This window comes from Rattus rattus, chromosome 14 (assembly GCF_011064425.1).
Source record: "Rattus rattus isolate New Zealand chromosome 14, Rrattus_CSIRO_v1, whole genome shotgun sequence".
NCBI classification, from domain to species: domain Eukaryota; kingdom Metazoa; phylum Chordata; class Mammalia; order Rodentia; family Muridae; genus Rattus; species Rattus rattus.
The window spans coordinates 31,580,523-31,603,766 of record NC_046167.1 but is presented as its reverse complement, the minus strand read 5'-3'; the positions used below and the strand labels follow the sequence as shown (position 1 = coordinate 31,603,766).

At 38.9% G+C, this 23,244-nt stretch overlaps 2 protein-coding genes across 4 annotated transcripts in view; one reads left to right on the top strand and one right to left on the bottom strand.

Annotated features, from left to right (window-relative positions):
- Znf438 (zinc finger protein 438) overlaps positions 1-23,244 on the top strand; it is a 126,578-nt gene that overhangs the window by 60,797 nt on the left and 42,537 nt on the right. The gene's annotated exons all lie outside the window — the stretch shown is intronic.
- LOC116883465 (NADH dehydrogenase [ubiquinone] 1 beta subcomplex subunit 3-like) lies at positions 18,380-18,721 on the bottom strand. Its single transcript, XM_032884617.1, has one exon. It carries the CDS (start codon positions 18,680-18,682, stop codon positions 18,380-18,382), a length of 303 nt encoding a protein of 100 aa, XP_032740508.1. The 5' UTR covers positions 18,683-18,721.

The following is a 23,244-nucleotide window of genomic DNA, read 5'->3' as shown; positions in this document are numbered from 1 at the left end:
GATAAAATAAAAATCTTTTCAGAATTCCACAGGTACATTATTAACATGAACTGGCAAGTTTCACAGGATTTTTGATAAGAAGCTAGCCAGTAGAAGGGCACCAGCTGCATTTCTGCAGACCAGTGGCAACAGGTAGATGGAGCATGGAATGGTGGTTCTCTGTACCCACAAAGCCATGCCCTTTACCAAAACTACAGCATGAGTGGACTGCAGCTGTTCCTGAGACTGCCTCTGATTGCTTCCATCTTTCTACAGCGTCCTTCTAGTCCAGACCCGTTTCAGAGGCTCACACTGTGGCCAGTGTTCATCTCTTCAGTCTGTTCTGTTGTGTGCAGTTTCTTTCTTCCTTTCTTTCTTTCTTTCTTTCTTTCTTTCTTTCTTTCTTTCTTTCTTTCTTTCTTTTTTTTCCTTGTCTTTGGAGACTTGAGATTTTTCTAGAGTAGTTGGTCATGTGTTCTGTAGAGTGGGCCTCAGCTGGAATTTGTCTGATGTTGTCTCAGGATTATATCATATCAGATCAGAGGTATAGTATAACAACGTGACTTATTGCTGATGGAGTTAAATTAGGTTAAGGTGGCCTCTACCAGGTTTCTGGCAGTGAAAGGATGACAGTGGATTCTATTGGTGGGGAGTATGTTTCATCTTCCAGTAGATGTCAGTCTGAAGCAGCAGATAGTACTGAACTCTAGGGATAACCATGTTTTTACTTTATGTGCCAATGAAAAAGTTTAATTATAAGTTAGGTATAGTAAAACAAATTGTTAATGATACAATTAATAACAAAAGTGATGTGAATATGGTTCCTCCTTGTCTCAGAATATCATTTTTAGTTTTGCTTTTGCAAGTCTTGGTTCTTTGTTCTGCACACAGTGCCTGGTCTTGCTCTGCACCACAACACTACCACATGGTTCCAGGGCTGATCTGTTCCTCCATGTCTTGTGCTCTGTGCCCATGCAGTCTTTACGAGTGCCTTCTTATGTGCTTCTTTCGTGAGGAGCCTGCATTTGTCCCAGCTAAGCACTTGCTTTGCCTCCTGTCCTATTCCCTCAGAATCAGCCGCTTAACTGCCTCAAATGCGCATCTCAGTGCTTGACTCTTCCTGAGGCTCAGTCCTTCTGGAGCATCGCCCCAGGAACACCTCTTGTTTGTCTTCTTCCACACAGCTGCTGTCTTTTAGCTGAGCACTCATGCACTGTAGCTCACCTTTTGCAGTTTGCAGTTCTTAGGTGCATCAGCAAAGCTGGCAGGCAGGATTTTCTTTTGAAAATCTGTCCTTGCTTTATATATCTGCATTTTTAACATACAGTTGTTGTTGTCCCCCTCGTTGTTGTTTTTAAGTGAGGAAGCTCCACTTTTTTACTCAAAAGGAGCATTCTACAGCTTCTGCATATTCAAATCCCAGCATTACTATATTCCTAAGTTTTGGGGGTCAGGATTGTATAAAACAGGGTTACTTGCATCTGTGATCCTAAACAGTGGGCCTGTTAAAAAGGGTGTGTCTGGCCAGCAGGCAGGCAGGATTTGCAGTGTGCGTATGCTGTGCAGAGAAAAATCCATCCCGATGTATAGTACCAGAGTATACAATTGAAAACTTAAAGTGTTCTTATTTTTGGAAAATGCCACTTAATATTTTCATTTCGTGGTTGACTTTGGATAACTAAAACCATAGAAGGCAAAACCACAGTTTGGGGGCAAGGAAAGTGTCTAAAAGGTATAATTTTAAAAGATACAATTTACATAGCAACACAATATAATTGACTTAAATAAAACATAGAACTTTTCTTTGAAAAGGTACAAACTTTCCTTGAATGTAAAGGAGACCCTCAAGTAAGTGGATTAAAGGGGGGGGGGTGAGATGTGACTCAGTGGACAGAGTTCATGCTCAGCACGCACAAAGCCTTGGGTTCAGTCTTCATACTACATAAACCAGGCTAGCTGGCCCAGCCCTGTGACCCCAGCAGCTGGGAGGTGTAGGTAGAAGGATAGGGGGTTCAAGGACATTCTCAGTTACAGAGCAAATTCAAGGTCCGCCTGCCTTGTGAGAGACTTTCTCAACGAGTAAAAGGATTCCTTACTAACAGCTCAGTTGCCCTGTGGAAGGAACAGAAGTCACTCAGTTTGCCAAGGTATTTGCCAGCCTGGGGAAGCTTCAAAAAGGCTTAGCTAAGATACATCAAATGACAGCTCATCTTACTACTTCCAATATAAGAGGCATCCTATATATAATCCAATATTAAGCATAGAAGAGGTGGTAAGGAATATTATTGATTTTTAACATACATTTCCTAATAGTTTTTAGAGGATTTTTAATTGTGTATGCCTCACATCCTTGCACCTATAAACGTAGATCATCAATTTACAGAAAATATCTCCTATTTAATCTAATTAGCAAGGCTAGTCTTCATTTGTAAATTTATTGTACAAACCAAACATCCTTCAGTAAAAGTTCACTTGATTTTATAACTCAAATGTGTTGATGTATGCTACCATGACAACCATCACATGCCTGAATTCTAATTCTAATAGAAATAAATAGAGCACTGAGCTACACCATGTGTTGCCTAGATACCATAAGGTACTGTTCCTGCAGTCTTTCTTCCTCCGTATTTAGGAAGCTGTCTCATGTAGATGCTGTTTAACAGTAAGTAATACACTGTGGAAGAGGTAGCTGTGTAAGTGAGATTTCCCACTTACTGCTTTGTTTCATGATAGAATAAATTCCATGTGCCCAAATACTCTTATTTCTTAACTGGTAAAGACCAGCGCCTTGCTATAGTTCTTGATAAAAGGTACATTCTTAGGTAGCATTATTTCAACCCCCTCCCCTTTTTATATCACCCTGGAAGTTTGTACATCTCAAGAAGTAAATAGAACAGGTCTGTCATATATATGGAATTAATGATACAACAAAACTCCCAAACTGGTGAAATTAAGCCAACCCTTACATATTTTTTTGAGATAAAAAGACAGAGTGAATCTAAATATTAAAAGAACCCAGCAAAGTTGCTGGACCTTAGGGAAACTAGGCAGGTGCTTTGAGATATCAAAAAACAAGAGAGGTATGTCAGCCACATATTTAGTTAATTTAATGCAGAGAAATGAAGCATAATTATAAGATTGTAAAGAAAAGTTCACTGTGACCATCAATGTAGTCTCTTGAGTGTAAGTCAGCAAGTTTTCTTAAGTTTAATGGAATTCTTAAGCCTTCACTGAGCCAACACTAGAAAAACAGACTTTTTTAAACATAGATTTCAGGATAAAGATTTGATGTAGCCAAGACACGTGGTCTTAGTGCTGAAGGTTTTTATCCTTTACCTGGACTATTAGTGGATGACAGTGACTTTCTTGATCAATGCTTCTTAGGACAGAACTGACCTGTTTCTGAGACCATGGCCCTTCTCCACAAAGTAGAAAGGTCAGAACTTCTCAGCAGTCTCATCACTGAGAGCCGGGATCTAAACAAGATACTTGAGGAGCAAACCCATAAATATTAGTTGTTTGTACATAGGCTTTATCTGAACATGAAGGTGAAATGTTTTTCACACCAATCCTAATGAAGTTGACAGAGTCTTAGGCAGAGGCTTTAAAACCATAAAGGTTGTTACCATCATTTTGCCTAATAAAAATCAACTCTGTGTTTTTCTGTGTAGACTAAATTAAATTTGTTAAATATCTTATTATATTCTTGAGTTTGAAAAATTCTAAACTCCTTTGTGTTGCTCAGAAGAATGGGATAGCACATCATGATATTCAAAAGTACTGGGCACCACAGGCATGAAATACACCTTTGCCTTCTTAACTCCAAGGCCAGCTCATGCACAGAGCAGCTGGACTCTGAGTAAAAGGAGCTGTATTAAATATTAAATGCCTGAGAGGAGAGTGCCTTATGATATAGAAAGGAAAAGTGATCCAAGAAAGCCTGTAGACACCCAGAACAAGACAGATGGAGAATTAAACAGAAGACTTCAAAGGTGTTCACTTTCCTCTGTGTCCTTGATTGAGCTAAGTAAGTATGAATTGGACTAATTTCCTCTGTCTGACTTTTGTGTCTCTAGATCTTGCTGAAATGATTTGGATAAATATCTTCAAAAAATGTACAACCAACCAACCAAAAATTATATATGAAGAAGCTCATCTCTTATGAGAGACTCAGTGGGAGAAATAGGAACTTGAAATTTCTACATCTGTCCTTTAAGGTAGAAAGATGGAAAAAGGAGAGAGATAGTTGAAGTTGGCCAGTAGCAGAAATAAAGTCTGAGCTCTGTCAGCACTGGACTCTGCTGAAGCACTGAAAATTTCCTGTCACATGCATTTCCTGTCATGTTTGTGAGCACAAAAGAGGTCGAAAGTGGTTGTAATGCTCTGTTTTTATCACACAGAATTTTTTATTTATTTTATGTGTATGGACATTTTGCCTGTGTGTGTGTGTGTGTGTGTGTGTGTGTGTGTGTGTGTGTGTGTGTGTGTGTGTGTGTGTAGCCTATGCAATATCTATGGAGGACAAAAGAAGGCATCACACCCCTGGGACTGGAATTCAGTTGTGAATTACTATGTGGGTGCTGGGACCTGACCCCAGGTCCTGTAGTAGAGCACCTGTCATCTCTCCAGCCTGGATGCTGATTTCTTTAAAAAGTGGCATGGTATGTATAAGTTGGACCATAGATTGAATACATTATAAAATAATTGACATAATATCTTGATAGGAAAAAGGTGATCAAAATCACAAAGCATAAAAAAGAAAATGAATCAGCACTTGAGTGCTTGCTGCTCTTGCTGAATACCTAGGTTTGGTTGCTAGCACTCCTGTCATGCAACTCACAGGCATCTGTAACTCCAGTTCCCTTTTCTGACTTGTGCATATGTATGTACGGGCATGCACATACACACACCAACTAAAAAATTGAAAGATATCCACATGAATAGGGAATTGATGCTTAGTGATGGAGGGAAACAGTTGTAACTCTGGCCTCTACTGTAGAAATCCTTTGTAAAGGACATGAAGGAAGAGGGCAGTGGTAAAATAAACCTTGATAAAACAGAAAGGCTTCAAGAAGAGAACAGATCTGAGCAAGAAGAATTTGAAATAAGGTCAAAGCAAAGCCTGCACAGAAGACTTTGCAGAGGAAAAGCCAGAAGAGAAGCCAACAGAAGTCAGTCAAAGGTCAGACAAGGGGAGCTGAGCAGGATTGTTTGAGGCTACCCTGGGCTACACAAAGCAAGGCCTGTCTTGATAAGTTAAAAAGAATGGGGTAAAGACAGGGTGGGGTGGGAATATTAAAAGAAAGGAGAAGGGAAGCAAAGGAAGGGGAAGAAGGGACTGATAGCCCTAAGTAGAAGATGGGAGATCAGGAAAGCTAAATCAGAAAGCTCTGACTCTCAATACAGGCCAAAAGTGGGGCATCCTGACTGCTTCTTAGTCAGCAGTGACTACTTCCTGCTTTGATCTTCTGTCTGAAATTCCCTGTCATGACTGGGCAGAGACTTAACTAGAAGAGCTGGCTGCAGAGCGGCTGGGCAGTGTGACTCCCTTACCTCAAGGATGTGCGACACTGCAGCTCTCAGGTACCCTTTCTGAACAGTATCTATTCTGTAGTGTAGAAAGAAACTGAGAGCAGTTCACACAAGCTACCTTATTCCATTAACAGCGTGGGCTTGTTAGATATATCTGTTCATTCCTTTTACTGCCAAGTTTAGAGTCAGTGTTCCGTTTTTTGAAATGTGCTATTAAAATAGCTTCTGAGTTTGATTTGTTAGACATTTCCAGAAAGACTATGATACAGCAGTCTGAGAGACATACTTTTAAAGTATGATGCTTAGTAATACATGTTTTTCTTATTTTTAATAAAATAAAGTATTTAGGAATATGTTTAATAAAAAACATACAAAAATCTGTATTGTTAAAACAGCAAATCAAAACTAAGAAGTCAGAACATCCAAATAAATGAAGAGACCTTTTTGTCACGGAATGTAAGACTTGGTTTCATGACTTTTCCCCCCAACTTCATCCCTTAATTCTGCCTAATCACCATCATCTTCTCCCAGTTGTTTTTGCTTTTTTTGGGGGGGTGGTGGTGAATCAGTTCTAAAAGTTATATGGAAGTATGAAAGAAGAGTATCCTACAGTCTTGGGAACACACACACATACATACACACACACACACACACACACACACACACACACACACACACACACACACATGTATGGATGTATGTAGACAGACAGACATTCAAAACACTTTTTTTTTTAATTCAAAGGACTTATGTCAGTATTTTACTTGTTATAAGTAATCCAGCATTGTACTGGATGGAGGTTAGGAGTAAGTCTAGCCTTCCAGAAACCTAGTAGGATGCCCATATAGGTGTGGATATGAAGTATTTGAGTATACACAAGTGCAGTCACCAAGCCTTACTGCCCCATTTATCACAGGAAGGACCAGACTTCTGCAGTATTTGAAGAAAAGTTGTTCTACTTGTATGAATTCTCATGGGAGTGACCACAGGCATATTATGGCAATGTAATCCCAAGTATTAAAGGTGGGGTTCTAAATGACATGTAATACTATGATTTATCTTCTGCTTGAGCTTTGTAGGGCACTAATAAGATCCTACCCTTACAGATTGCTTTTTATTTTTGGAGTTAGAGTGATGATAAAAATCTAAGCTTAAGAACTGTCAAATGATTTATGACATTTCATTTATTTTTCAAAGGATTGGAATGTCACCAGTGAGCCCATTAGAATTGTAGGCTTAAAGCACCACAAGGTTTTAAAAGACCAGCTGCATAAACAAGTGTGCAAACTTTGTAATTTAATTCTGAGGCTTTTTTTTTAAACACTTCAAAGTACCAAAGAAGTCAGTTTTTCTTAGGTCATAAGTAGTTGTCTGAGTCATTATGATCTCAGACCTTCAAGTTCATTTCAAGATGTCCTCTCTAAAATACTAGAACTTCTTTATTGTGTTCAGGACAACCTCAAGATAGATATGTCTACCCCGTGTATCCTTTCTTCATGAGCTGATACCAACATGGGATGTGGAGAAACTGGAGACCACTTGTAGAAAGAGTCAAGTCTGTGGCCAGGAGTGAGGAGAATAACACTTTTGAGAATGTGCTTGTATTAGTTTTGTTTCTGTTGTGTGATAAAAAAGAAAGGGAAAAAACAAAGGAGAGGGTTTATTTTAGCTACAGTTCCAGGTTTATTGTATGGAAGTCAAAGCAGCAAGAAGCAGCTGGTCAATCCAGTCAGGAGCAGAGAGAGAATGCCTGTGCGCATGCTTAAAAGTGATCAGTTCCTTCTCTTCTTCACTGAGTCCAGGACCCAGCCCAGGAAATGGTACTATCCACATTCATCGTGGGTCTTCCCACCCACCCCACCTCATCTAACATAATCAAGATAATACCCCACACACATGGTTATAGATCAACTGGATCTAGTCACCCCTCACTGAGACTCTCTTCCCAAATTATTCTGAACTATGTCAAATTGACAAGTAAAACAGCTACCAGTGGGGAGATGCTTTTAGATGTCAAAGTTTAAAGGATTGTATCTGTCTGTTGGTTCGTCTCTCATTTATTTCTTATTTTGAAATTCCTGCTATGAAATCCATGGCCTCATACATGCCAAACAACTTTTCTGTCCCTACCCATAAAACTGTTTTTCACTCATAGATTTGTATTTGAGATAATTATAGATACACATGAACTTTCAATAAGTAATATACCTGACAAACACCCTCCTTAGTTTCCCCTTAGTGGTAACCTCTAGAGCTTCTCAACATGTGGGACATGACCCCTTTTGGAGAGAGGTTGAATGACTCTTTCACAGGAGTCATGCAGCAGATATTTTGCATATTAGACCTTGACATTACAATTCACAAAAATAGCAAAATTACAGCTATAAAGTAGCAACAAAGTACTTTTAGGGTTAGGAGTCACTGCAATATGAGTTAACTGTATTAAAGGGTCACAGCATCAGGGCCATTGCTCTAGAGTATTAACTCTGAAACAGTATTCATTTTTATCAAATTTCTTTATTTTTAAACTCTGTGTGTGTGCACGTGCACATATGCTCATGCATGCAATTTTTATATGCGGTATAGCTTTTTGTAACTACATTCAAAGATGGTTTCCATCACAGAGATTCTTCAAGTTGCCCTTTTATAGCCATGTTTGCCTAGCCTCTCACCTATCTACTTCTATCCGTAAGCCCTGCCAATTACTGGTATCTTCTCTATGTTCATAGTATTCTTATTTCAGCATGTGTAAGTAGACTATTAAGTGAGTATGTTTTTATTTAGTATAATGCACTTGAAAGTCTTCCGAGTTGTTGTATGTATCGATAGTTCATTCCTTTTCATTACTAATAGTCTGTGAAAATATATTTTGATATTTTGTTTGTGTATAATATACAACAAAATATTATAAAATGCCACTTTAAAAGTAGCAAAGGCTACATTGTTGAATCTGACTTGTTAATCAATAGTACAGAGTAGTTCTGACATGTTAGTCACTTCAGTTAGGTTTGTCTGTGTCTGAGCATTCTAAGAACAGGTGAGTCAGTGCTGAGACTGTTTGCAGTGGGAAGGGGAACATCTTTGTGCACCCTTTTTCATCCGGATAAAACCCTGCAGGGGTGGAAGCACCAGGCAGTTTCCTTCTGATTGCCGAAAACTTATTATTTACATTTTCCCCTGGTGCAGCTTATGATCACTCATCTAGCTCTTCCTACAGCTCCGTGTTCCCCATGGGAACCTCCTCTCTGTGTGCCCCTGCTTGGTTTCTCATCTGGATGGTTGAGTATTTTCTTTAATTCTGTCTGACTACAATACTTCTCCCCTTCTTTCTCTAAATGCCCTTTCCCTTTCTCTGCTTCCCTAGGGAGGGGAGGTAAGCAGGAATCTGAGACTGTAAGAGCCGACTAGGAAATGAGCAGTTTGAACTCCAGGGGTGAGGGAAGATGCAGGGATGAGGAGAACAAGGTAAGCCACAGGAATTGGGTGGGGCCAGTTGGTACTGTATGGTTTAAGAAGGGAGAGAGACATGAGTGTTAAGAAAGTTCCCTGATGTCAGACAGTGAATGGGAAAGATAGGTTTTGAGTCAAAGATTCCTGTCTGCAAGGCCCATGCTCAGCACCCAGACAGACAGGAGCCTATAGGCTTAGAGGTAGGAGCTCAGAAAATAGGTGTCTGAACTGGAGATTAAGAATACCAATGGCTGGCTTTTAAGCTGTCAGTGTGATAAATAAAATTATAACTGGGTAAAACTCACTAGGGAGAAGGCATATGATGAGGTCCAATGTTTACTTAGAGAAAAACCATCACTGTCCATCACATACACTGAGAAGCAGGCAGCACTAGAAGGTTGAGAGCACTCGTCATTTGGGGCTAAGAGGTCAACTAAGATAGACACCAAGCAGGCCCTGTGGACGATGTTGGCAGACACCATTGTGGAGAATGGGCAGGATGTCAAGACAGGGGATGAATAGGAGACAAGAACTGAGTAAGAGCACTTAGGCAGTGCTACACAGAAGTTTATGTGCAAAAATTTAATATTTAAACAGGCCGGTGGGCTACAGCTGTGGGGAGTTACAAAGCCATATGATAGTACTGTTGTTATTACAGAAGAGACTTGGGTTTGTTAGAAGTTAGTGCAGGAGCATCTGCTTAAGACGAAGACATGCAGGAGAATGCTGTTTCCTTATTGCTGAGGAAACAAGAGCCTGAGCTTAGGGCCTCGTCCTCGGGAGGAGGAGGAGCAGCAGCAGTGTTCTGTGTATCAGGACAGGTCAGGAAGTACTCAGGCCCTGCCTCAGGCTGTGGATAATACTGTCAGGTATTATGGTGACAAGAGTGGAGCTACACATCTCATCTCTGTCCCATTTCTGGTAACGAATTGCCCTTTCCTTACTGTATCCTGTAAGAAGTTTTGGGATATCAGGTTTTAAGTTAATTTAACTTTATAATATTTCCTGATTTACCTGTGACCTTTTCTTCTTTGACCTCCCAATTATTTGGGAGTGTCATTTAGTTTCTACATATTTGTTTAATGCCCAGATTTCTTTCTATTACTACTAGCTATGTTGCCTGGTGGTCAGACAGTGTACTGGGAGAGTGCCTTCCTTATACTTGGTAGATGACCCAATAGTTGGTTCTAGAGATGACCCACACATGCCTCAGCTCTTCTTAGTCTAGTGTTGACTCTGGGAAAGGAGCCCAACTGGCTCTGGTGTATTTAGAATAAACACTTATGCCACCCCTAATAGTAAGATGCACATGTAATAAAATCTAGTTTGGTTTTAACACATTTATTTTTAATATCTCTGAGGGGCACAAACTATAAAATAAATTTATTTGTCCTATCTTTAAAAAAGTAGTAAAATTTCTCCAACAACATGTACATTGATATAATTTAAAGACTAACCCTTGAACTATATGAAGTTATAGATCAAAGAAAGGTCCAAGTTTTGTTTCTAGATTATCTCATAGTCAACATATGTCACCAGCTGCTGTTCAGAAACAGAGACAGAGACACAGAGAGACAGAGATCCCTGAGGCTGGAGAGAAGCCTAAGAGGTTAACAATGCTTGTCCTTCCTCCACAGGACTTGAGTTTAGTTCTCAGTATCCATGTGAGATAGCTGATAAGCACCTGTAACTGCAGTTTTGGGATATGTGATGTCACCTCTGGTCTCCATGGGCATCCACATATATGTGGCATACATTCATATATACTCACATGTATATACATGACAAAAATAGATGTCAAGGTTGAACTGCTGGTTTTGCTGTGTGTCCCTAATTGAAAGTAATGAAAATATTCTCCTTTTTTTCATCATATTGTTTATGTATTCACTTTACACCTTCATCACAGCCACCCCCTCACTCCCTCCTCTCCTCAAAGTCCCACCCTCACAAACTCCTCTCCCGAATACCTCCTGACTTTGTCAGGAGCTGTAGTAGTCTTTGTTGTCATCGTCCTCATCCTTGACCCTGTCGTCATCATCAATAGTGAGACCTTGTCTCAAGTAATAATAATAAATAACAACAACAATAAAGTAGATAATGAAAAGTATTGAACAAAATTAATGAATGGAAAAGTTGGTTCATTAAAGAACAATAGACAAAAACTAATGAACCTTTAGCTAGACCACAGAGATAAATGTGAACAGTCTAACTACTAATGTCTACAGTAAAATTGGACCTAACTCCTCGTGGTAATTTAAAGACTTATTGAGAAATACTAACAAGGGCTGCTCACTTAGATAAAGTAATTCCTAAAAGATGAAATATGCCAACACTTAATCAAGAAGAACTAGAAAATTTGAACTTTTAACATGTAAAGCAGTTGATTTTCCCCTTACACTATTCCCCGCTCTCCCCTCCCTCTCTCAGAATCAGATGGCTGCACTAGTGTGTTCTATTAACAATTTAAAAAAGAATTCACAGTGGTTCATGATTTCTAAAATAAGTGGAAGGGAAGGACATGCTTCCCAGATTATTCCTTGAGGCTCAGTATCACTTTAGCAAGAAAACTAAACAAATACCTCCCTGGATATATATGCAAAAGTATTCAACAAAATACTGGTATATTAAATGAAGTAGCTAAAAGAATTGTAAATCAGTACCAGGCGGGTTAATCTAAGGAATGCAAGGGTGATTCAATATTTAAAAATCCAAGGAGCATAGTTCATCAACATATATGTTTTAAAAAGCCATATGTCATCTTAATAGACACTGTGAGAATGCATTTAATAACATCTAAGTTCCTCTTGTGGTAGGAAAGAACAAAGAGTCCGACAGAACTTCTTACCCTAATGAAGAGTATCTCTGAAAACCTGTCAGCAAGTATACTTTGTGGTGGAAGACTAAGGTACTTTCCTGACAAAATTAGGAAGAGGACTAGTCTCTGTTCTGTTTCTGCCTCTATTCAGTGTTGCTCTGAAGGTTCTAACCAAGACAAATAGACAAGGAAAGAAGTTTCAATTTGTATATCACAAGATTTTGTTTGTAAGATGTCTTCAGAAACATGTTAAGAAAAAAAATGGTTATACTAAATAAAAATTTCAATGCTTAAAAGACACAAAATCATTATAAATACCAACTGCATTTTTATATATTAGCTGTGAGTAATCTGAAAATAGCATTAGTAAAGCAACATTTATAGTAGCATCAAAACAAGAATACGTTTAACAAAGGTTCAACACTTGTAACACCAAATGCTAAATAATTTGAGAGTTAAAGACTTAAATCAGGAATGGCCTTCCAAGGTCTTAGGATGGGAGACTTAACACTATTAGCGTGACAGTCCTGCACATACTAAACTACATATTCACATTAAGCTATGCGGTCAGAACTTCTCCATACCGCATGTATTAACAATCTGATCTTTGGGACTTAGAGTCAGCAAAGCTGTCTCGTGGGGGAGTATTGGTTCATCTTTCTTATTGTCATGACTTAAATTACAAGTTGTAATAAAGAAGGCAGCACTGTACTGCAATAAGGATAGACAGATGGATAGAATAGAATGCATCCTGACATTCTGCTGAGCTATGTTCCAGTAATGGTGTCCAGACAAATCATTAAGGGTAGGGGAGCTTCCAACCAGTGTTCCTAGAACAACAAACAAAGCAAAAGGGACCCCTGATGTAATGTAGAAGCTCCCTAAAGGCATGAAGATAAGAGAGAAACAGTATGAAAAACTCTGAGGAAACCAGGGGTTAATGTCTTTATAACTTTGAATTATGCAAAGTAATTTATCAGATTGACACTCAAAGCACGAGCAACAAACAAATGTTGGTAAGTTGGCTTTCACCAAAATTAAAGACCTACAAGGCTAAAATGACAAGCCAGGGTATGGAAGAGATAGTTGCAAATCTTATCTCTGATAAAACGCTCATATCAGACTTGTCAAAGAACTTTTACAACTCACCAGTAAAAAAAAGACAACCCAATTAAATACACATAAATGTACATTCTATTTTTTTAGATTCACAAGTTGCCAGTGAGAACATGAAAAGACACTTGATGTCACTAGTCATTCGTAATAGTCACAGTGATATACCATGTGATAGAAAGGAAAATAGAAGCAGGTATTTGTGGGAATGTTTAGCACCTGGATACTTCATATACTGCTGGTGAGGGTTATGGGAAGTGTCAACAGAAAAGCCTGGCAGTTCTTCAGAAGGTTGAGCATGACATGCCCTGTGGCCTGGCCACTGGCTGTGTGGAGTATGCCCATTCTGATTGTACGTTGAACAGTTTAAAGGACGATTTATACCCTATAACCCTATAGATTGATACCCTATAACCCAGCCTGTAGCTGCGATCAGTACAGCTATTTTAGCTGTAGATAGAACACTTGAAAAGAAGACTTTGAGGTGTCAGTTGTATCACAAACAATTATTGACCCAGCTCCTCTTGGTTTTTCTGTTGTTATGATAGGTGCTCAACACAAAGGCTTGTGAGCCCCGTTCTCCTAAAGCTTCACTGTTGGTTACTAGGCAGTATGTAAGTAAAATCACAGTAATGTGAGAGAAGGATACAAGATTCACTGGATGTATGAAAAGAGATATCTGAGCCAATCTGGGTCTGGACAGATCTGAGGAGATGATTTTGCCTTGAGACCTTTTTTAAGGTTTGAATCTTAAGTGCTTCCTAAAGGCTCATGTATTGAGGTTGTTGGCCAGTCTGTAGCACTAGTGAGTGGTAGGAGAACCTTTTGGAGCCTAGTGGAAGGAAGTTAGTTTGTTGTGAAGAATATTGGGGCTCCCACCCTTTTTGTCTGCCTCTCATTTTGCTTCCCAGCTACCATTAGGAGAGCAGCCTTCTCTTCTCTTCTTTCTGTTATGAAATGTACTCCTTCACCACAGGCCCATAGTGACCTGCTAAACATCATCTGAAACCTTAGAGACCATGAGTAAAGCAAATCCCCCATTAACGCGGCTGCCTTGGGCATTTTGTCATTACAGGGAGCAAGTTCAACATATGTAAAAACTCTACTGAGACAACGCTGTCATGCTCAGGAAACTCAGGAAGGCTGGTGTGCCTGGGGTGCAGCCTGTGGAAGGAGTCTAGGCCAAAGTGATTCAGGATTAGACCAGGAAAACCCAGAGAAAGTTGAGTGTCCAGTTTTCTAGTCAGATGATGCAACTTGTGCCAGGAGGTTTGCAGTGGAGAAGAGGAAACATGGACATCAAAAGGGCTTTCAGGAGACAGAACCAATACAGTTTGATGAGCATCAAGGCAGGGAAGGTGAGGGAGAGTGAGGCACAGCTCTGAGATGTGGGCTTTTGAAAATGAAAATGTTGGAGTACAATTTAAAGCCAGAAAAGTTTCCTTGTAATATTCATTGTTCAAACCACCTCAAGAAACATAGCTGCTTGCCTTCTGCTGAGAAGTATCATTTTCTTACTGTGCTAGTCACACATAGAGAATTATGCAGTTTACTGAGAGCAAGGAATTTTGGGAAAGTACAAATTTAAGGAAATTTGGCAAATATATTTTATAATATTGACCAGATTAAGTTTGCTCCGAGTCCTGTCCTGGTAAGAACCACAGTGTCTTGTCTGTCACCCAGTGCTGTGGAGATCATCTGTCACAGGTTTCCTCATGTTTCTGTAAGCAATGAAGGCAGCTCTGAAGTAATTGTCTGGCACATTAACTGCCTTCCACTGACAGCTCTTTGGAGTAAGTTCACTTTTAGCCATTTCTTACTTCCGTGGCCAGCCAAGGTCCTCAATGTCAAGTTCTTCACTGTTTTTATTCTGAAGTTATTTGGAAGGTGCAGTTTTCATTATAACTTCTAAAAGCCACTTTAGCAATTTAATACTATGCTGAAATAACTTTTAAGTATTTAAGTAATTTTAATAACCCCAAAGTTTTTCAAATGCCCACTAAAGAATCCATTATTCTGCACAATGTTGGATTTGGAACAGCAGTCCTCAGAGCCAACAAGTGGTAGAAATGAGAAAGAACATCATGCAAGTCAACACAGTCAGGTTCACGAGATTGTGGCTGTGAGCAGCCTAACTGCTAGCATACCAGTAAGGGGCAAACACTGTAGACACGTAAATGCTCTCTGCACACAACAAAGCTGGACAGAGATTTAAGTAAGAGAGCTCAGAAGTCATTAGAGACAGCAGAAATGGCCTGTCTCTTTGCTACCCTTCTGCTGGGACATTCTCTCCAACACTACTCCAGCGATTAGCACACAGGAAGGAATAGCACCTCTGCCCAGTCTTTCGGAGACTACCAAGTGTCTTTCTCTGAACCTTCCAGTTTGTTACCGTCCAGAACGTTTCAGTAAAACTCAGCTGTTTATTATTAAACATGAAGTATGTTGCATTGTTTTATACATATGCTTAGTCTGTGGTGTATTTTAATTTCTGAAAATTGTCACATAAAAGAGAAACTTTATAAGAAAAGAACAGATGATGAAAACAACATACCTGTCAGGACAAAACATGGTACCTGTCCATGAGCCTCAGGAACATATTTACTCACTGTGTGAACTTAGATTTCCTTCTATGTAAAATAGGGATCATAAAAATAACCATCCCATGGCTGTAATGGAAGTTAACACATGCTGAGTTACTGCTTGTTACATTTAAGCTCAAATATTCCTGTTATTTTGTCCTCCAGTTATTACATTACTCGTATAGCTTACTACTGCTTGTACATGATTCCTAATTCCCTCCTAGTGACACTAGCAGACTTCCTCTTTTGTGGACTTGGGGTTAAGATAGCATTAAACAGAAAGTTACATAGCTACTAAGTCAATGGTTCTCAACCTTCCTAATGCTATGACCCTTTAGTGCAGTTCCATATTGTGACTGCCAATCATAAAATTACTTCATTGTTTCTTCATAACTGTAATTTTATTACTGATATGAATTGTAATGTAAGTATCTTAAGTGAAGGATATCTGAAAGGGTTGCACAAATTGAGAACTGCTGTACTAAGTTGTATGAATCAGTAGTATGTACTAAGCCATTGACATAGAATATTGCACTATAATTCACAGGCCACCTTGGGCCTCTTTTGTGAGACTTGCAAACTAAGAATATGAGGTTTGGTTTTTGTTTTTGTTTTGGGGGGGGGTTCTGTTTCTCTCTCTCTCTCCCCCCCTTTTTTTTTTTTCTTTCTCTCTTCAGATAGCTTTTCACTATGTCTCCCTGGCTAACTTAGAATGCTGTGTTTAGTCTAGGCTGACCTGAAACTCAGAATTTTACATTTCTTAATTATTGGGGTAGGTGGAAACTTAAACCTGAACTATCCTGGTACAAACGAAAATGAGATTATTTAGTTTTAGTGCTCAGAAAAAATTGGGGAAATTTTGTATATCTCCTTTATGTTGTTTGAGTCGCAGGAATTGTGAGGGACAGTAGCCCTCAGAGCCACAAAACTGAAAATACTTCCTCCCTGAGCCTTGATAGTGCTGACTAATTCATGACTTTTAACTGACCTACTTTGATAAAAAAAAAAAAAAGTGCATACAGAGCATATGACTTGCATCATAAAATGGTCAACATATGTGACCATAAAACGTCTGTTCTAGTCAGGTGGTAGAGGCCCACGCCTTTAGTCCTAGGACTCGTAAATCAAAGGCAGGCAGATCTCTGAGTTGGAAACCAGCCTGGTCTTTGGAGCTATGCAGAGAAACCCTATTTCGAAAAAATATTTTTCTGTTCTGTCCTTTCCTGTATGTTTCTATGCGTGGGTATCTACGCATGAATGCCTGTGCCATGGGAAGTCAGAGGCATTGGATGCCCATGTGTTGGAGTTATATAGGCAGTTGTGAGCTGACAAATGTGGGTGCTAGGAATCAGACGTGGTCCTCTACCAGAGCAGCCAGTGCCCTTAAACACTGAGCCATCTCTCTAGCCCCAGGAACCTTTTATTTTGATATGATTTAGAAAAAGTATAACTTTTTGTCTCACTTAAGATTGTCTTAAAGCCAGAGTACACGTTCATAGATAACTGAATTCAGTTGTACAAAATATAATGAAAATTATATTTTCATTAGTGAATGAAATTTGGCTTTCTCTCATTAATTATCAAGAGCAAAAGCTGATGGTGGAGTATAAAAGTGTCTGTGTCGGTTAAGAGCACTGACTGCTCTTCCAGAGGTCCTGAGTTCAAATCCCAGCAACCACATGGTGGCTCACAACCATCTGCAATGAGATCCGATGCCCTCTTCTGGTGTCATGAAGACAGCTACAGTGTACTCACATATATAAAATAAATCAATTAATAAAAAGTGTCTGTGTATATCTGTATCTCTGTGTGTGCTAAGGAAATTCAATAAAGTGGTTTTTTTAATTTACGATGGGTTTGGAGCAATCTGTCAATTTTTTCAGTAGTAACGTGCGGTGAGAGTATACTGTACTATAATCCTAGTTCAAGAGGTACTTATTATTTTGATAAAGGCTTTGCCTTTGAGACTCGAGTTTATTTTTAGGAAGCCAGAGGTGGAGGCTTTGGACATTGTGCTTAGAAAGAATATGCTTTAATTTTAATACACTACTCAGTCATTTGGGCAAATAATTGTTGTTTCTGTACTGATCCTATGTCTTAACTATACGGACTTTTGTGTATTGCATTCATTATGTAACCTTTATAAATGGAAATATTTTGTTCTAGAATATCTGGAAGATATTGTATTTCCTTTTGCTTAGGTTTATATGCTTTAAGGATAATTTGTCAAATGTATTGCAAAGTTGATTCACCAAGGTCCTTGGAGTAATGGTATCAAGACAGATGTGAACTCTGCCCTTGTAGAGTCTTAAGTCTGTTGGGGAAGACAGACATTAAATTACATCACTGTAAGGATGGTCTGTATTGGGGGAAGACACCTGAATTGTACAAGGGAACCACAGCGTCTCAGGACTGCAGCTGCTCTGGGTGAGGCCAGACTCACCTGTTTTTTTTTTGTTTGTTTGTTTGTTTTTTTTTCTTTTCTTTTTCTTTTTGATCTTCCTATTGACATTTTTTTCCACATTTTTATTGGCTTTTTAATTTACATTTCAAATGTTATCCCCTTTGCCCCATCCAATCCATTCCCACGTCCTTGCCCTACCAGTGCCCTACACTAGGGGGGTTCTATCCATGGCAGAAACAAGGGCTTCTCCTCCCTTTGGTGCCCAACAAGGCCATCCTCTGCTGCATATGCAGCTGGAGCCATGGGTCTGTCTATCCATGTGTACTCTTTAGGTAATGGTTTAGTCTCTGGGAGTTCTGGTTGGTTGGTATTGTTCTTTTTTTTTTTTTCAGTTTTTCTTGCTTTATTAAACCATACTAATATTCTTTCAAGGACAGACATACAGGCAAGGATGCTACGGTGAAAGAATCTTATTTTCATGAAAGATATCACAAGGTGCTCTCTTCAGTGATGCTTCTTACCCTCATTCTGGGAAGTCAGGAAATATTCAGCCCCTAAAGCTACCACAAACACAGCAAACCCCCATTTGAATCCTTTTACTATTATGCTCGTGAAGATAACATTGCTTGCAAAGCCGCCCATATATCTCCAAGCCTCATTGTGAGCCCATGGATCCCTCAGCCCTTGTGCAGCAAACTTCTTCTGCATCGCTTCTAATGGCGTCCCTTCAATTTTCCACTGTCTGTAATCTGGAAGTTCCATTTTACCATGACCATGTCCATGTTCGTGACCATGTCCAGCAGCCATGTCTGACAGCAATCTGACCTCCCAGGACACTCAATATTCAACCTCGGTATTGTTCTTATGGGGTCCCAACCCCTTTGACTTCTTCGATCCTTTCTCTAACTCCTCCAATACTGAACTCGTTCTCAGTTCAGTGGTTTGCCGCTAGCATGAGCCTCTGTAATTGTCAGGCTCTGGCTGAGCCTCTCAGGAGACAGCTATATCAGGCTCCTGTCAGCATGCACTTCTTGGCATCTGTAATATTGTCTGGATTTGGTGACTGTCTGTATATGGGCTGAATCCCCAGGTAAGGCAGGCTCTGAATGGTCATTTCTTCAGTCTCTGCTCCAAATTTTGTCTCCATATTTCCTCCTATGAATATTTTTGTTCCCACTTCTGAGAAGGACTGAAGCATCCACACTTTGTTCTTCCTTCTTCTTGAGCTTCATGTGGTCTGTGGATTGCTTCTTGGGTAATCTGAGCTGTTGCACTAATATCCACTCATCAGTGAGTGCATACTGTGGGTGGGGATTTTTTGGGTTTTTTGTTTGTTTTTGTGATTGGGTTACCTCACTCAGGATGATATTTTCTAGTTCCATCCATTTGCCTATGGATTTCATGAAGTCATTGTTTTTAAAAGCTGACTAGTACTCCATTGTGTAGATGTACCACATTTTCTGTATCCATTCCTCTGTGAAAAGGCATCTGGGTTCTTTCCAGTTTCTGGCTATTATAAATATGGCTGCTATGAACATAGTGGAGCATGTGTCTTTGTTATATGTTGGAGCATCTTTTGGGTGTATATTCCCAGGAGAGGTATAGCTGGGTCCTCAGATAGTACAATGTCCAATTTTCTGAGGAACCACCAGACTGATTTCCAGAGTGGTTGTACCAGATTGCAAATCCACCAACAGTGGAGGAGTGTTGTTCTTTCTCCACATCCTCGCCAGCATCTGTTGTCACCTGAGTTTTTGATCTTAACCATTCTGACTGGTGTAAGGTAGAATCTCAGAGTTGTTTTGATTTGCATTTCCCTTATTACTAAGGATATTGGACATTTCTTTAGGTGCTTCTCAGCCATTTGATATCCCTCAGTTGAGCATTCATTGTTTAGCTCTGGACCCCATTTTTAATAGGGTTGTCTGATTCTCTAGAGTCTAACTTCTTGAGTTCTTTGTATATATTGGATATTAGCCCTCTAAGATTGGTAAAGATCTTTTTCCAATCTGTTGATTGCCGTTTTGTCCTACTGGAAGTGTCCTTTGCCTAACAGAAGCTTTGCAATTTTATGAAGTCCCATTTGTCCATTCTTCATCTTAGAGCATAAACCATTGGTGTTCTGTTTAGGAAATTTTCCCCAGTGCCCATGTGTTCGAGATGCTTCCCCACTTTTTCTTCTATTAGTTTGAGTGTATCTGGTTTGATGTGGAGGTCCTTGATCCACTTGGACTTTAGCTTTGTACAGGGTGATAAGCATGGATTGACGTGAGTTCTTCTACATGCTGACCTCCATTTGAACCAGCACCATTTGTTGAAAATGCTATCTTTTTTCCATTGGATGGCTTTAGCTCCTTTGTCAAAGATCAGGTGACCACAGGTATGTGGGTACATTTCTGGGCCTGCATGTCTATTACATTGATATACTGCCTGTCTCTGTACCAATACCATACAGTTTTTATCACTATTGCTCTGTAATACACCTTGAGGTCAGGGATGGTGACTCTCCCAGAAGTACTTTTTTTTTTTTTTTTTTTTTTTTTTTTTTTTTGAGGATAGTTTGGCTCTCCTGGGTTTTTTTTTTTTTTTTTTGTTATTCCAATTGAATTTGCAAATTGGTCTTTCTAACTCTATGAAGAATTGAGTTGGAATTTTGATGGGGATTGCATTGAATCTATAGGTTGCTTTTGTCAAGATGGCCATTTTTACTATATTAATCCTGCCAATCCATGAGCATGGGAGATCTTTCCATCTTCTTAGATCTTCAATTTCTTTCTTCACAGACTTGAAGTTCTTGTCATACAGATCTTTCACTTGCTTGGTTAGAGTCACCCCAAGGTATTTTATATTATAGGGTGTCATTTCCCTAATTTCTTTCTCAGCCTGTTTATCCTTTGAGTTGAAGAAGGCTACTGATTTGTTTGAGTTAATTTTATATACAGTCACTTTGCTGAATTTGTTTATCAGCTGTAGGAGTTCTCTGGTGGAAGTTTTGGGATCACTTAAATATACTATCCTATCATCTGAAAGTAGTGATATTTTGAGTTCTTCTTTTCCAATTTGTATCCCTTTGACCTCCTTTTGTTATCTGATTGCTCTAACTAGGACTTCAAAGTCTGTATTGAGTAAGGAGGGAAATAGCCTTGTCTAGTCCCTGATTTTAGTGGGATTGCTTCAAGTTTCTCCCCTATTAGTTTGATGTTGGCTACTGGTTTGCTGTATATTGTTTTTACTATGTTTAAGTATGGGCCTTGAATTCCAGATCTTTCCAAGACTTTTCTCATGAAGGGGTGTTGTATCATGTCAAATGCTTTCTCAGTATCTAATGAGATGATCATGTGATTTTCTTTGAGTTTGTTTACATAGTGCATTACATTGATGGATTTCCGTATATTGAACCATTCCTGCATCCCTGGAATGAAGCCTATATGATCATGATGGATGATTGTTTTGATGTGTTCTTGGATTTAGTTTGCAAGAATTTTATTGAGTATTTTCGTGTCAATATTCATAAGTAAAATTGGTCTGAAGTTCTCTTTCTTTATTGGGTCTTGGTGTTTTAAGTATAAATGTAATTGTGGCTTTGAAAAACAAATTGGGTAGTGTTCCTTCTATTTCTATTTTGTGGAATAGTTGGGACAGTATTGGTATTAGGTGTTCTATGAAGGTCTAATAGAATTCTCCACTAAACCAATCTGGTCCTGGGCTTTTCTTGGTTGGGAGTCTTTTAATAACTGCTTCTATTTCTTCAGGAGTAATGGGACTGTTTAGATGGTTTATCTGATCCTGATTTAATTTTGGTTCCTGGTATCTGTCTAGAAAATTGTCCATTTCATCCAGATTTTCCAGGTTTGTTGAATATAGGCTTTTGTAGTAGGATCTCATTATTTTTTTAATTTATTCAGGTTCTTTTGTTTTGTCTTCCTTTTCATTTCTGATTTTGGTAATTTGGATATTCTCTCTCTGCCCTCTGGTTAGTCTGGCTAAGGGTTTATCTATCTTTTGTAGTTTCTCAAACAATCAGCTCCTGGCTTTGTTGATTCTTTGTATAGTTCTTTTTGTTTCTACATGATTGATTTCAGTCCAGAGTTTATTTCCTGACATCTACTCCTCCTGGGTTCATTTGCTTCTTTTTGTTCTAGAGCTTTTAGGTATTGTATCAAGCTGCTAGTGTATGCTCTCTCCAGTTTCTTTTATGAATTTTCCTCTCAGCACTGCTTTCATTGTGTCCCATAAGTTTGGGTATGTTGTGCCTTCATTTTCATTAAATTCTTAAAAGTCTTTAATTTCTTTCTTTATTTCTTCCTTGACCAAGTTATCATTGAGTAGAGCATTGTTCAACATGTGTATATGGGCTTTCTGTCATTTTTGTTGTTATTGAAGACTAGCCTTAGTCCATGGTGATCTGATAAGATGCAAGGGATTATTTCAATCTTCTTGTATCTTTTGAGGCCTTTTTGTGACCAACTTTATGGTCAATTTTAGAGAAGGTACATGAGATCCTGAGAATAAGGTATATTCTTTTGTTTTAAGATGAATTAGATATGTTCTATAGATATGTTAAATCCATTTGGTCCATAACTTCTGTTAGTTTTTCTGTGTCTTTGTTTAGTTTCTGTTTCCATGATCGGTCCATTGAGGACAGTGGGGTGTTGATGTTTTCCACTATTATTGTGTGAGATGCAATGTGTGTTTTGAGCTTTAGTAAGTTTTCTTTTATGAATGTAGTTGCCATTGCATTTGGAGCATAGATGTTCAGAATTGAGACTTTCTCTTGGTGGATTTTTCCCTTTGAGGAATATGAAATGTCCTTCCTCATCCCACTTGATAAGTTTTGTTTGAAAGTCTATTTTATTGTATAAAAGGATGACTACTGCACCTTATTTCTTGGGACCATTTGCTTGGAAAATTGTTTTCCAGCCTTTTACTCTGAGGTAGTGTCTGTCTTTCACACTGAGGTGTGTTTCCTGTAGCAGCAAAATGCTGGATCCTCTTTATGTATCCAGTCTGTTAGTCTATGTCTTTTTATTGAGGAATTGAGTCCATTGATGTTAAGAGATATTAAAGAATAGTGATTTTTGATTCCTGTTATTTTTGTTGTTAGAGGTGGAATTGTGTTTGTGTTTTGGGTTTGTTGCAAGAAGATTACTTTCTTGCTTTTTCTATGGTGTAGTTTCCCTTCTTGTATTGGAGTTTTCCATCTAATATCCTTTGTAAAGGTCAATTTATCAAAAGATATTGTGTAAATTTGGCTTTGTCATGGAATATCATGGTTTCTCCATCTATGTTAATTGAGAGTTTTGCCAGATATAGTAGCCTGGGCTGGCATTTGTATTTTCTTAGGGTCTATATGATATCTGCCCAGGATT

Excerpts from the sequence above, each read along its gene's own strand:
- LOC116883465 (XM_032884617.1), bottom strand. The coding sequence starts at position 18,682 with ATGGCTGCTGGACATGGTCACGAACATGGACATGGTCATGGTAAAATG.